This window comes from Juglans microcarpa x Juglans regia, chromosome 2D (assembly GCF_004785595.1).
Source record: "Juglans microcarpa x Juglans regia isolate MS1-56 chromosome 2D, Jm3101_v1.0, whole genome shotgun sequence".
NCBI lineage: Eukaryota > Viridiplantae > Streptophyta > Magnoliopsida > Fagales > Juglandaceae > Juglans > Juglans microcarpa x Juglans regia.
The window spans coordinates 27,452,046-27,467,538 of record NC_054596.1 but is presented as its reverse complement, the minus strand read 5'-3'; the positions used below and the strand labels follow the sequence as shown (position 1 = coordinate 27,467,538).

The 15,493-nt window shown below is 37.4% G+C and overlaps 1 protein-coding gene across 1 annotated transcript in view; it reads right to left on the bottom strand.

The window, feature by feature from the left end:
* Positions 1-2,286: 2,286 nt before the first annotated feature.
* The window catches only part of LOC121249176 (5'-3' exoribonuclease 4-like), a 39,345-nt gene continuing 26,138 nt past the window's right edge, over positions 2,287-15,493 (bottom strand). Inside the window, 8 exon segments of the mRNA XM_041147883.1 lie at positions 2,287-3,276; positions 3,307-3,823; positions 4,064-4,551; positions 5,073-5,155; positions 5,756-5,831; positions 5,926-6,030; positions 8,562-8,719; positions 13,444-13,518. Of these exon segments, the coding sequence (XP_041003817.1) occupies positions 2,844-3,276; positions 3,307-3,823; positions 4,064-4,551; positions 5,073-5,155; positions 5,756-5,831; positions 5,926-6,030; positions 8,562-8,719; positions 13,444-13,518 (1,935 nt within the window). The 3' untranslated portion in view covers positions 2,287-2,843.

Below are 15,493 nucleotides of genomic sequence, written 5' to 3'. Positions count from 1 at the left end.
AACCCAAATAATAAAAATCAAGAGTAAAATCAAAGCTAGGGTTTCGAATCTTACCGTGTGCTTGTCGTGGTGGAGAAAAGTTGCTGTGGTGCCGTGCTGGAGGGTGCCGTCACAAGAGAGAATGGTTGCAGAAGAAGAGAAAGAGGGAAGAAGAAAAAAAAACTAGAAGAACAAAAAGAAGGAAGAGACGCGGGAGAGGGAAGAAGAGAAGGAAGAAGAGAAGAAGAAATGCGGGCGGGAGAGAAAAGGGGAAGAAGAAAGAGAAAGAAATCACGGGAGAGAGATAGCCGAAATTAATAAACAATGTATTTGGAGGTGAAACAGTGCTTTTAATCTTTGAAGAAAAATATAAAATTACTATAGATAATATTTAGGATGAAAAGTGTTTGGCTAATTCAATGTGGGCCAACTATTGATAAAGTTAGTTAAATTTAGAGATGAAATGTTATTTGAAGAAGCCAATGTGGATGCTCAAGGGACATTCGGCTAAGGAGCTTAGAGACCAAGTGAGATGGTTGGTGCTTAATGCCATGTGTCTCCTACCTTGAGGACTTGGCATGGGGTAAGTGGTCAGACTTGGCCAACATGGGCATTATCTGCACTGTGTAGTTGTTGGGCACCGCACGACATTGCTGATGTCACAAGTAGGTGTACAAAACGATCTTCCAGAGCGCAGTCCATAGTATTTTTCAGATGTTGAGTGAGATAGAAGAAATATAGGGTGAGGATGTGGAAGATCTTTTGCATCACAACATCGAGTTAAATGAGGATATAGAGCTAGAAGAAAGTCTTACCCGAAAATGGTTGTGATGAGATCCCTCGAGGGCCTACTGACTCAGTTGATGGATTTATTTGTTTCTTTTTGTCGTGAAAATGGTTTATTCTGTTGGGTGTCCTTCATGGATGCGTCTTCGATCACCACTCCGTCGCTTTTCTTGCTCTTGATAAGCAAGCCTAGCTCTTCAAGACGCATCTTGGTCATTTCAAGATCATCGTCGTAGTCGACTTTGTTACTCATAGATTACCTCCAAAGAAAAGATATCACAAAACAACGGAAAAAGCCACAAAAAAAAAAAAAAAAAAAAAAGGAACGAAGAAAAAAAAATGAGAAGTTTCAGACATCAGGTGGAAAGATGCATGGGAGATATGGTTTTTGCTTGTTCTTCTGCATCTTGTTCTAACGGGTATTTAGCATAATTTTGATAGATTAGGAAAAAAAAAAGAAAAGAAAAAAGAGAGAGACAGAGAAAGAGAGAGTGATGTAGAGAGACGGTTCGACCCGACCCGAATAACACGGGTCAGGTCGGACCGGGTTCACGCGTTTCTACAGTCGTTATGGGTCGGGTTGGGCCCAGAACCGAAAAATGGTGGTTGGGTTGCAGGCCTACTACTGAGCACATCCAGTTAGATAGATAGGTCAAGATTAGTTAATTCTTAGAAGACAACTTGATGACTTAGAAGACAATTAGGCAAATACACATCCGTATAAGGGTGAAGTTCATATAAGGGAGGAGACTGTAACACACACAAAGTGTTAATTAGCTTGCTCAACATTTGTCCACTTCTAATTAATTAATCCTTTTATATTAAATGTGTATGTTAAGGATAGAAATGCATGTAATTTAACAACTGAGTATTTAAGTTTTAATTTTATAAACTGAATTACTTGAATACTACATAGTTAGTAGAGATATAATTAAATTGTTATTATTTGATTTTCAATTAATTTAAGAAGATTCAGACTATAAAAAAAAAAAAAAAGTTAAATTAGTTCATAAGAAAACTGTAAGACTAATATCAGTAATATTTTCTAAGATAATCATAATCGAACTTTTTCCGACCCGAACATAGCCGCAGAACGTGTAAGTGAATTCGTACTAAGCCAATTTGTTTAATATGTACAAAATTGATACACAATACGACCGTGAGTCTGTAATAGACAGTTGAGTTTTACATAAATGCAGGTGTGGAGTAGCGATATTTAGATTGCCAGCCCGAAAGTTACTAATAACCTCCACTTTTGTAGTATTAGAAATTTTGGAAGAACTATAATTTATGCAGTTTAATTCTCTTGACATAGTGAATACAATGCCCATAATTTAGAAGTACGAAATTTTATAGACTAAAAACACCTTTTTCTTCCGTCTAAGGCCTCGTTTGTTTTCCAAACTCATCTCATCTAATCATATCATTACAATTTTTTTAAATTTTCACACAAAATAAAATAAACAATTCAACTTTTTCAAATTCCAAAACAAAAATATATTCTAACAATATTTTATTTAATTTTTAACTTTAATCTCAACTCATCTTATCTGCAAAAACAATCTAGACATTACATTATTCTTAGATAACATTTAAATGTGAACCAAATCAATGATTTATATCTATAAAATATTCATAAGAATGTTACTCCTAAAGCCACGCGACCAAGTGTTTGATTTGTATCTTCTACAATTTAATTTAATTGCAAAATCTTGGCACCCTGATAGCTCTTCCACACCTCCACACAACGTTTTCTCCAAGAACCAGAGCCTCCGTCTCTTCCCACATTGCCAGTTCTCCATTTCCGGCCATTGCTATCTGAGACTCCATTATTTGGAAGTTTCTGACTTCTGTCCCACTCTATTTTTTGGTTCTCTATTACTGGAGCTACCCTAGAAATCTCATCAATGTATTTTACCGTCACCTCTCTGACTCATTGTCAACTCAACTTTTATTAGCTTCTGTCCTTTAAACTTGCAAATTGTTGGCCAGGGGCATGCCCAACCATCTGCGCACCTACATGGCTGGTTTTTCACAATAGAATAACCTTGCCCCGTTTCCATCTATCTCCTAGTTTTTCAATCAACACAGCCTTTATCTGGGACTCCACAACCACATGACAATCCATTTGCTCCAGCCTCACCAACATGGTGTTCCAGGACACCACCATGAGCACAATTGTTATCAGCTCTAGATCCCACCTCAGTAACTGCAATCCCCAAATTTGAGGCGCATGCCAATCCCTCTGCACCTACATCGTCGTTCAGAGCACATCTTACTTTTCTTTGTTTCCATTTCCTAGATTTACCATCAACGCTGCTTTTATCCGGGACTCCATTAGCAGATGCCAATTCAATTGCTCCAATCTCCCGAACATGGTCATTTGGGACAACATTACCAACAGTGTTCTTATCTGGGATTACATCAGTACATGCCAATCCATGTGCTCCTGTCTCACCAACATGTGTATCTGGGACCACATTACAACCAGAAGTTTTATCAGCTTCAAACCGTACCATGCCAGCTGTCGGTTCCAAATTCAAAGGGCAGGCCGATTTCTCTGCACCTACATTGTTATATGGAACAATCACAACCTTACCCTGTTTCTGTTTTTGTTTCTGTTTTCGTTTCCGCTTCCGTGATTTTCTGTCAACAGTGTTCTTATCTGGGATTACATGAGTACATGCCAATCCATGTCCTCCTGTCTCACCAACATGTGTATCTGGGACTCCATTACAACCAGAAATGTTATCAGCTTCAATCCGTACCATGCCAGCTGTCGGTTCCAAATTCAAAGGGCAGGCCGATTTCTCTGCACCTACATTGTTATATGGAACAATCACAACCTTACCCTGTTTCTGTTTTCGTTTCCGCTTCCGTGATTTTCTGTCAACAGTGTTCTTATCTGGGATTACATCAGTACATGCCAATCCATGTCCTCCTGTCTCACCAACATGTGTATCTGGGACTCCATTACAACCAGAAATGTTATCAGCTTCAATCCGTACCATGCCAGCTGTCGGTTCCAAATTCAAAGGGCAGGCCGATTTCTCTGCACCTACATTGTAATATGCAACAATCACAACCTTACCCTGTTTCTGTTTTCGTTTCCGCTTCCGTGATTTTCTGTCAACAGTGTTCTTATCTGGGATTACATCAGTACATGCCAATCCATGTCCTCCTGTCTCACCAACATGTGTATCTGGGACTCCATTACAACCAGGAATGTTATCAGCTTCAATCCGCAGCATGCCAGCTGTCGGTTCCAAATTCGAAGACCATACCAATTTCTCTGCACCCACATCATTTTCCAAGGTGTTTCTCACTTTGCTCCGTTTTCGTCTACGTTTTCTAGATCTAGCATTAATGCAAACTTTATCACTTCCAGCCTCGCAAACTGCAACCGTTTCCTCTAAATTTGAACATGTCAATCCAGCATTACCTACACAGTTATCTGCCAGGCCAGGCATACTATCCAAGCAGTTTTTATAACCTTCAGTCCTGTGCATACAAACCATTTCTTCCAAGTTCAAATGGCACGCCAATTCATCTCCACCTGAATGGTTTGTTGGGATGCCACCATCAATGCGGTTTTCACTGCCTCCAGTCTCTCCCACATGAAGAGTTTGTTCCAAATTCAAATGGGATGTCAATCCATGTGTATCTATGGGTTCACCCAGTTGCAAGGAACCCCCAGACTTTTGGCTCTTTAGATGATAACATTTAGACAGGAGTTGATGAGATAATTCTGCTAGACGATGGCCTGAGATTGACTTGTGAATGGACCTGACAAAAGGTTGAACTTAGTTTTATACAACATATTCAAACCAACAAAGATATTTGTCTAACTAAATAGAAAGCATAGCAAGCATAAGCAATGATCCTAACATCATTGTTCATCATAAGATAAGATTATGTAGGATTTGTGCAAAATATGAATCTGAATCGTGCTTATGTTTAGGACTTTAGAGTTGAGGTTACTCGGCCACAGATGATCATTTGTTTTAGTAACTTCTTTATTGTCCATGAAGCAGGTAATTGACAGGGTTCCCAATGCTATGACACAGACGAATCATATAATTTATTAAACTTGTGAAAACTGCATGCTCAAATCCATGCGAGCTATAACTGATAAAAGCAAAGCCTGATTTAGTGCAGGTAATGCTTGTTATTTGTGAATATGGGCTGTTACTTACCTTGAAAGGATCATTGTCATCGGGCAAAGTTCAGGACAGGCATAGTAGGAAAGATTTAATTAGAGTTGCAATTTTCATAAACGGAAAAAGGAAACTGGTTGAAATACCCACCTTTCAGAAAATATTCGACCAAGGACAGCTGACTTCTCATGCCACAGAATGGGCGAAGGCAAAATGTCCAGCTTCCTGACAGACTGAAATGAAAAAGTACGGGAAATACATTATTAGGAAAAAGAAACCTCAATTTGGCATCTGGAACATCGACAGAGGAACATAATGGTTTGGCTTTTTCTTTTCAAATGGTCAAGTGGATACCGTTTAAATGCAGAAAATAAATTGATGAAACAAATTTGTAAAACTTCATGCATTACCAAAACACACGATAAAGAATTTTCTAAACTTCTAGGACATATTATTCATTAATATAGACAGCCTTCTTGAAAAAGCAATATGAGCAAATGATTTTCCGAACTTATTTTTGCTTAAACTCAATGCGAAGATCGTCTCCAAAAGAAATATATCAAACTAGGAGATAAATATCTATCAATAACCGATATCTTCTTGCACCTAAAATTCCTTCTATTTTTTCAAATCAAATTTATCAAATGAAGACATCCTACATATGACCTGACCAGTGGCATTTAAATAGATAAATAAACTATTCCAAGCGTAAACATTAAGCTGCTAAGAAGCAAAGGTAAGGTCCTCTGCAACAAAGACTCAGGCCTATTGAGGTTGGCATAAGAAAATGACTGATTAAAAAGTGAGAAGAAAAAAAGTAAATCACTAAGTACCTTGAGAGGCAATTTTACTCCATTTAATAGCCTGGGTATGTGAGAATGGAAGGGTGGGCATCTGAACAAAACAGATCTGAAGAAGACAGAATACCTTACATGTAAATACGAAAAAAGTGGTACCATATCACTCAAATTATCCTACATATGAAACCAATCTATGAACATACAATACATCATTATTTGCAATCATCTCCATGCCCTCAATTGGTGAATGTATTTCCGCAGGTTGCACAGGTTGTTCAGAAATGTACATATACCCATTCATTCCACCACTGAAAATTACAGAAGATACCTTCTGATTAGCAATAAAATTACAGAAGGCATTAAGCTGGGACCTGAAGAGCAAATATATATTACTGAATGTAACAAGAGGAGAAATAAAAATATTTGGAGTCCATTCAGGATTATATAGGAACTTCTATATTATATTTTCAAAAATGAAAATATTCCCATATAGTACTCATTAATAGAACATATCAATCCATTATTTCTCATCGTTATGCAGGCATTTAGCAGAATGATGCCTGCTGTGGTTGGTGGCAGCATTATGTCGGGTTTTTCAGTTGGTGACACTAATTAGGGAACCCATAACATTTCCCATTTGTTGTTTGCAGATGAAACTTCGATTTTTTGTGATGCAGACAAAGTCAGATTCATTCACCGAGGGCACTCCTATGCTTCGAAGCTGTTTCTGGTTTAAAAGTGAACTCTGGTTTAAAAGCGAACTTATCAAAGTCGGAATTGGTTCTGGTTGGAAATGTTCATAAACTCTGGACATTGGCTAACACTTTGGAATGCAAGGTATACTCCCTTCCCATGATATACCTTGGCCTTCCTTTGAGTGCCACTTTGTCAAGGCTAAGGGCTTGTTTGGACATACACAGAATTCTCAAAATTCTCAAAACTTCTCATAATTTCATTCCCAACCATCACTCAACCATAAATTACTTTTCAATTTCAAATCTTCAACTTTTTCATCTAATTATGGCCTAATCATTATTCAAACAGAAGAATCAATACAGCTTTTACAAACTTCAAAACAAAACACAAAAATCAATACAACTTATACAAACTTCAAACAAAAATAATATTAAAAAATAATATTCAAACATTTTTTAACTCCATAATATTTGTATTCAACCTTTTCTCTCTCTTTTACCAAAACCCAATAAAATATCTTCACTCGAAACATTTCACTACCATTCACAAAATTCTGAGATACTCCAAGTGTCCAAACATGCCCTCAATCTATATAGAATGAAGTAATAGAGAAGATTGAGCAGAGGTTGGCAAGGTGGAAGAGAATTTATTTGTCGAAAGGTGGCAGGACCACTTAGATCAAGAGCACTCTGTCCAATTTGCTGACTTATTTTGTCCCATTGTTCCCAATTCCAGATGTGGCAAATCGATTGAGAAATCATGTTTGTGCTTCCTTTAGAGCGGTTTAGGTGATAAGAGTTTAAATTTCATTTAAGTTTAGGTTGGATAAGGTATATTCTCCAATCTCTGCTGGTGGTTTGGGGATCAGAAACTCAAGGGTGTTCAATCCGGCTCTTCTTGCTATCCTACGGTTTTCAGGATAGCACAAGACCAAGAGGCATCAGTGGCTGACCTAATGGAGATGTCAGATGGCTCACTTCAATGGAATTTGAACTTTAACAGGGCGGCCCAAGATTGGAAGTCAGTACTTCACAACTTTAAGGCTCAAGGGGGAGACAAGATGTGTTGGGATCCCCCTAGAAAAAGTAATATTTTCCATTCATTCCTTCTATAAGACCCTTAACCAGGACAATGGTAATTTTCCATGGAAAAGCATTAGGAGAAATAAGGCACCTTTAAACGCTGCATTCTTTGCATGAACAGCTTCAATGGGGAAAATTTTGACCATGCACAACCTCCAGAAACGCCGAATAATTGTTGTTAAATGGTGTTTTATGCAAAAGGAAAAGTGGTGAAACTGTGTATCACTGTTACTCCATTCTGAGGTTGCCAGGCTTTACGGGATGATTTCTTTGTTAGAATGGGTTGCCAAGCCAGCTGGAGAAGCATTTGCAGTATTCCACAAATTTCAAGTGTGGAAGATGGTTCCTGTTTGCATTCTTTGGTGCATATGGAAGGAACGAAATGATTGGAATTTTGAAGATAGGGAATGCTCACTGGAGGAGATTATATTATTCTTTTAAAATACATTATTCCTATGGGCTAAAGCTATTGGGTTCAATGGGCTCATTTTCATAACTTCCTTGCATCTAATTCTTCCTCTTAATTAGGTGTCCCTTCTTGTATACTTCCTGTGCACTTGGGCTATGCCTACTTTTCCACTATGATTAAAATATTTTACTTACAAAATGTAAATATTAAGGTCATTTACACTAATGATAGTCATACAGCAACAAAAAGAGAGAGAAACTTGTCTAGGCAATTCGTATATAAAATAATTTTAAAAGAAAAAAGTTATTTAGTCAACATTTGTGAAGATTGGTTTACTTCCTCTTTGCTTTACTCTTGAAAGCCTCCTGCCAAATAAACAAGACAACTAGAGCTCCATGCAGGTTCTATTATTTTTACAGAGAACAACGATAAAACCCAAAATGTATGTCCAGAAAAAAATGGCATGAAAGCTTTGACAAAGTCAAAATATCCATCAAAATGTTTTGCTTCTCTAGGAAGAACTCCAGAAACCTTAGCCCAAACATCTAGAAATTTCAATGAAATTTATAATCTAACAGTGTCATTCCCAAAAATGGTAATATTGCAAATATAGCTAATCTCAACTACACTTTGTGATGTTTCAATTACACACCTGAATTTCGGATTAATTTTCCGCTTGACCTTAGCATTAGGCAACTTCGGATGACCCACTTTTCTTTTGCAGAAGGCCAGTATCTCCACCGCCAAAGGATGTGATGTGTGGACAAATAGTGCATCCACACTAAAACTATTTCTTTGTCTCTCTTCATCCTAAATAAATATATTATGTAAGAAACACTGGAGAAGAGGAAAATTGAAACAGTAATAAATATCTAAAGAAGTCATTGAAATGCATGAACGCAACAGTCCGTAAGTTTCGACTAATCCCATGGGTGCACAAGCCCTTGGCAAGGAGTTGTCCGCAACTGCATCCAGATCATTCAAGAAGAATTCTCCCAATCTAATAGCCCCAAGGGTGAAAAAAATATAGAATTATTTGCAACATTTTTAACAAACCACCCAAAAAACAATATCCATCCACCCAAACATATTTTCTACATGCCCAACCACTACTATAAAACCAAAAACCAAAATCATCTCAGAAAATCTTCATAGTGATTTTCTGATAACAAAACTTTCTTAGTGATTGCAGAAATTTTCAAAAAAAAAAAAAAAAAAAAGAAAAAAAAAAAGAAACACCATCTTCAATCCAAACAAGGCTTCTAACTTCCCTAATACAGGACTAGTTGTCTAATCTAGGAAAATATGATCTTTGTCATTTGAGACTAGATTCCTAATATAGGACAACATCCTTTCTTTCCGTTGTACATGATAGATCTTTCAAAAAAACATTGCCTGATATGGTTAAATGACTTTCTAAGGGTATTACATCAGGAATTGAAATTTTTCAGCCAATCTCGTCAACCAATCCGGCAAGGATCTGTTAAGGGGATTCACCTTCTTAACTAACCAGTCAAGGTACCTAACTGCCTCAACAATAAGGGGTGTGTGATTATCTTTTCAGGAGTGTTGCTCTCAGCAATTAAGCTTGCTAGCATGTCAACTGAAGTTTGGAATGTGAGCAGTGCAAGTCACAACAGGTTGGGGATGGGGTGGTCATTGTCCCAAAGTCATTGGAAGCTTAAACGATGCTGATGCCACTCTGAACACTTACCACATCATCAATGCTGGGTTGTATCATGAATGATTTTCAGTAATTAAAGCTGCTGATCCTTGCCAGATAATTCTGTAGACAATAATGCCTTGGATGTCTAGTGCATCACAGAGGCTTCTAGAGTTAGTTTTATTTTCATGCTTTACTGTGTTTGCAGACAGCGAGGCAGACAGAGGTAAAGTAGAATGGGAGAGAGAGGCATAGAGACTGAGAAGGGGGGCCAAGAGGATGAAAGATACGTAAGCAAACACTCAGCGTAAATTTTCTAAGACTTGAATTTAAACTCGTAAAGGTTACTACTTAGTTACACATACAAATATTAGTAGTCATCAAAATAAAAGGGTTCCCAAGGGAAAAAAAAAAAAAAAAGCCTTAAGCTTCCCCTTTGATGTCTCGCAACTTTTTTAAACTACTATGTAACAACACAAAGAAAGCTCAAGCCACAGTTGAGCCATTCTCCAAAAGGACTGGTTAAGGTTACAATTGTAGACCTTTGAAATCACTATGAATGGCAAGAACTCCCTCCCTCTCAAGAATGTGGTATCTCTTTCAGCTTTTTATCCAACCAATTGCCTAGAGTTCAGTGAAATGTCAAAAACACAAAAAACCAAAATAACTTCTACAAAAACCCAAACAGTTGTTTAGCTCTACCCATCTACTTTCACAAAACTCAATACAAAGCATATTTCAAAAAAGAGTTTATTCACATCTTCTAAACTTCCTTCACAAAACCCAACAAAAATTACATCTCAAAATTTCATTAACCAAACATGGCCTTATATTCTACAAAGCCAGCTAGGTCAGAATGGGGTGAGAAAGCCCATTAGGGTTTCTAGAAGATGGTAGAATGGGCATGAGAAATCCCCTTAGGGTTTCTGGAACATGGTGGAGGCGCCACTTGCCAAGCAAGAGGAAAACCTTTGGGTTTCCAAGAGGCAATCATTAGGCACATAGGAAATGAGGATATCGGTTTTGCCAAGGGACACGCCACTTGGCAAACGTGCAAAAGGGATTAGGGTTTTAGATTCAAGGAGGCACACGCCACCTTCTGCATTCTTGCCACATGGCATTCATGCATAGGGATCTTAGGACTTCTAGAAGGTGCAATCATGAGGGAAGATGAACGGAGCCTAGATTCCTAAGGGTGCACGCCACTTGGCAAGCATGTGAGATGGCTTTTGAAGTTACTAGAAGAAAAATGATGAGGGAAAGGAAGAGTCAATTTCAGCAAAGACAAGGGATCCCACTTGGCAACCATGCACTTGTGTATTGGAAGACTCAAACCACATGGCCTATACTCCAAAAGGACTAGTCAATGATACAATAGGAGCCCCATTAGAACATTATAAAGAGCAAGAACTTTGCCTTCCCAAGCAATTTGGGATCTCATACACCATCTACCCTTATCCTTATCATATGAGGAATCACAATCTATCCTCATTAAATTCCCGACGTCCTCGTCAAGCAATCCATCATAGGTGGCACGACTCAAGTCCTACATTTTTTATTGGGATACACTCTGATACCATGAGTAACGCCTCAATGGAAGGCCCAAACCACATGGCCTATACTCTAAAAAGAATAGTCAATGATACAATTAGAGCCCCATTGGAACATTATAGAGAGCAAGAACTTCTCTTTCCCAAGCAATGTGAGATCTCATACATCACCTACCATTATCCTTATCATATAGGGTATCACAAATACAAAAGTGCATGGTTGCCAAATGGCATCCCTTGTCTTTGCCGAAAATGACTTCCTTTCCCTCATAATTTTTCTTCTAGAAACTTCAAAAGCCATCTTACATGCTTGCCAAGTGGCGTACACCCTTAGGAATCCGAACTCCCTTCATCTTTCCTCATGATTGCACCTTCTAGAAGTCCTAAGATCCCTATGCATGAATGTCATGTGGCCAGAGTGGAGGAGGTGGCGTGTGCCTCCTTGAATCTGAAACCCTAATGCCTTTTGCATGTTTGTCAAGTGGTGTGTCCCTTGGCAAAACCAAAATTCTCATTTCCCATATGCCTAATGATTGCCTCTTGGAAACCCAAAGGTTTCCCACTTGCTTGGCACCTCCACCATGTTCTAGAACTCCTAATGGGCTTTCTCAAGCCCTTTTTCCTCTTGGTGGCTGAAAATCATTGGGCCTAGGGCCTTCCCTTTGGTATTGGGTGCCTACTTACTAACCATCAAAAGACAAATTACTCTCACCTCACAAGGTTCTAGTTTCTACTACCCTTGGGACTATATTCACTTAGACCCAAATAGAACTAATTTTAAACCTCCTTTGTATACGTCCTATGTACTTGGGCTTATGCCTATTTCTTGGGAATAAAATCTTTTATTACTTATAAAAAAAAAATAACTAATTTTAAATTTTAAGGACCCAGCTTGGACTAGGGTGTCACACCTAGTCAAAGCACCACCCACCAGAGGTTCTCTCTTTTATTTGCATAATGGCACAACAATTTTCTCAAAAAATCTCGATTGAACGAGAGTAACTTTCAGACACCCAATCTGCTTACAGAAATCAAGGTACCTCTGGCAAATTACAAGGCAAAACTTCAAGTACTCACCCACACCGGCCCACAACAAATCCCTTTGAAACATCTCTAACAAAATGAAAACACCGACAAGTAAGGGAAAAGAGAGAAAATCAATAAGTAGATAAATTGAACAAAGTGCTCTTAATCACCGTGATCCGACCACCCTTGGGTAGGTACATTCCCTTCCAATCAGCAGACTGTACTCCCTGTTCATAATGCCACCCCATATCAGTTTGCCCTTGAAGGGAGCAGCTAGAAAGAGACATGTATACTTGTTACACAAATAGGAGACCCCACAACTAAGAGTACCAACCAGCTCTTCAAGATCACTAGCACCTACAAGGATAAACTTAAGATTTAGCCAGTTGATCCTCAGGCCTAATACTTCTTCAAAACATGAGAATCAGAACACTCATACTTGGTTTGACATTACACAGACACTACTCCTTGTAAGCCTCAATAATTTCTTGCATTTGAGAAATTTACACAATATTTTCCAACACCACATCTTGAACATGTTAATTCTCGCTTCAAAACTTATTGGTTGGATATCATCACTGATGAGAGAAACTGTAATCGCATTTATCACCACCATTATCTCCATGAATTGGAAAACAAAAGTTGATGAACTTTCTTTTGAATCCAAAGAACATCATTCCGAGTAATCTTCAAATATTTTGGCAAACCTCAAAGCGAGAACAAGTGATCGTTCAAAAACCAATATCATCTTTCACTGTAAACCAAACTTACATAGGACAGATTTAGAATCTTCCTTTGAGAAGAAGAAATCAGAGACAGAAAGAGGAACACATCAAGGCCGAGGTTCTTCAATACACAACACTAAATTTAATGATCAAAATGTGAAATTTTGTACACACTTGTGGGCTCTCAAACAACAAAGACTAGGACTTCTACTTTGACTAGTAAACACATTTCCAAAAAAAAAAAAAAAAATCATAAAAGGCTTCTAATAATGTAGAGATTCTAAAATAATCTAGGCCAAGCAATATAGATGCCAAAATAATTACACAATAAGCATATAAAAATACAGAGCAAAAACTATTGATCAATTAAATCAATACTCTAAAACACTTAATAGTCTATGATTTGAAAGCGTATAGATCTTGCTTGAATCAAATGCTGCACCATGATCCCATACATAGAAAGCTCTTAAGTTACAAAAACTGAAAATCACTCTAACTAAATTCCAACTGCATCAGTACCACTCCAAACACTCCAATTAAATTCCATGTAACAAATATTTCAAGCATTACCGTCAGTGTGTGCTCCACTTTTGCAATCTCCGAAAGAAGGCGTGACTCTTCAATAAATGGTAACTTGCAGATGGCCTGCCCAAACAAGAAAGATGGACAAAACACAGAATTCAGAGGTTTTTATTCAAGATACAGAAAGACTGAAATCCAAAAATTTACAGGACACATCGAATTGTTGGACAAGAGAAATTATGAAAATAATGGAATGTTAAAAAAATGCCAAAATTCATTCTCACACAAGGCACACTAACACAGGAAATCAAGACTTGTAGCATACAAACAAATTATTTACAAAGCAATGGCAGTGAGACCAAGTCATACAAAGTAATGTGCAGTTTAGGACTGATTATGGAATATTGTTCTGCTCCTTTCAGGGTAGAGATCTATGGTTCAATAGAAATAAGATAATAGTTGTAAAGAAAAATGCTAGAAATATTTGTGGCGATCAACATAAGATTTCCTGAGATATAAAAACTAAAAGCACAAGGAGTGCAAGTCAAAGAACATTGATAGGACCATAATCTTCATTGATTATGATAAGTGATGGAACTTGCTACCATATCTGAAAGTCGCTGAAAGCACAAGACTCTTTTAACATTTCATTCGGTATCTACAGATTTTGCAGGTCCTCGGGCACTTTGGGTGTTTTTCCTTTTTCTTTTTCTTCTCTTTTTTTTTCAAGCAAGGAGAAGTAGTTTCTTTTTCCAGGACGTTTCATATTTTCTTTTGCACAATTTATTTTTTCTCCCAATTCCTTATTAGTTGAAAATTCTATTAGTGAGAGACCAATCACTTAATGATATTATCGATAAACAACTTGTATTTATCTTGTTTAATTGGCAGCTTTCACAGTTTTAACTACTTTTGATAATTGAACTTTGAAACCATTATCATTTTAGGTCTTACATGGTTGATAGATATATTACTTCCAATTTCAAGACATGGCCCTAAGGTTGCTCGCTTTGTTAAATTCACAAAAGGTGTAAATGTAACTATTGAGTTTATCCTACTGTTTGCTTGACAGAAGTAACCAATTGATAAGTTAATGCCAAAAAAATTTTGTTACAAACTATTATGGCTTAAGGTTTTCCATGAACAACATACACCAACTTGTTCTCAGGCTTTCATAATCACTAAGATTTAGCTTATACGTCCCTATTTCTTTCTCCTTTTTCTTGGGTTTTGGGGGCGGGGGGTGGGTGGGAATGAGAGATGGTGGCAGGGGTATGAATTAGCAATATCGTTCCAGAAGAAAACAGTGAATAAACACTTATCAAAAATAGAAAATAATGAACAAACGCTAAGGGCTTTGGCAACAAACAAGACAGGACTGAAGGCTGTATCAGGAAAACATCTAAAGCATAAAAAACATAGATTTTTTTTATAAGTAATAAAAACCAAGTGAATACTAATTTCTTTATGGCATAAAAACCATAAAGATCTTGTAAAAAAAAAAAAAAAAAGGACAGGAACATCCAAGACTGCTATTACAATATTTGAGTTAGCACGCAAGATTCTGTTGAATCATAGTGAAGAAGTATGCAACTGCCTGTTATCCACACACATCTGATGCTAAATTTTAACTATAATTTTAAAACAGATTCGTCACTATATGGGTATTACAATCTACATTAGCATTCTTCAAGTGCACCACCAACTTTCAGGATTTTTCCATTTCAAAGGATAGTCCAGTAAAAATCAGTGCCAACGGTCTTGCAGAACCTCACTGCAGCTGCCTGCCCTGGTGGAAAGTCTGCCCTTAACCGCCAACCAGGCCGTGAAACAGTGTTTCAGAATTGAATAAGAGAACTCATTAGTTCTGAACAAACCTCAATAAAGGAACACCCTTTCATGCCAGTTCAATGATTTCAATGATCAGATTTTCTTTCTTTTTCCTCCCTTAGCCCCATGAAGGAAAATTTGGAAATATTTTAACATCTTAATTATATTATGAAAATTTTCACAACAAAGTCAAAAACTACAAAAATCTCACCTTTATATTACTTGCATCAGATTCTAAATCCTATTGACACAATATATCTTTTTTTGA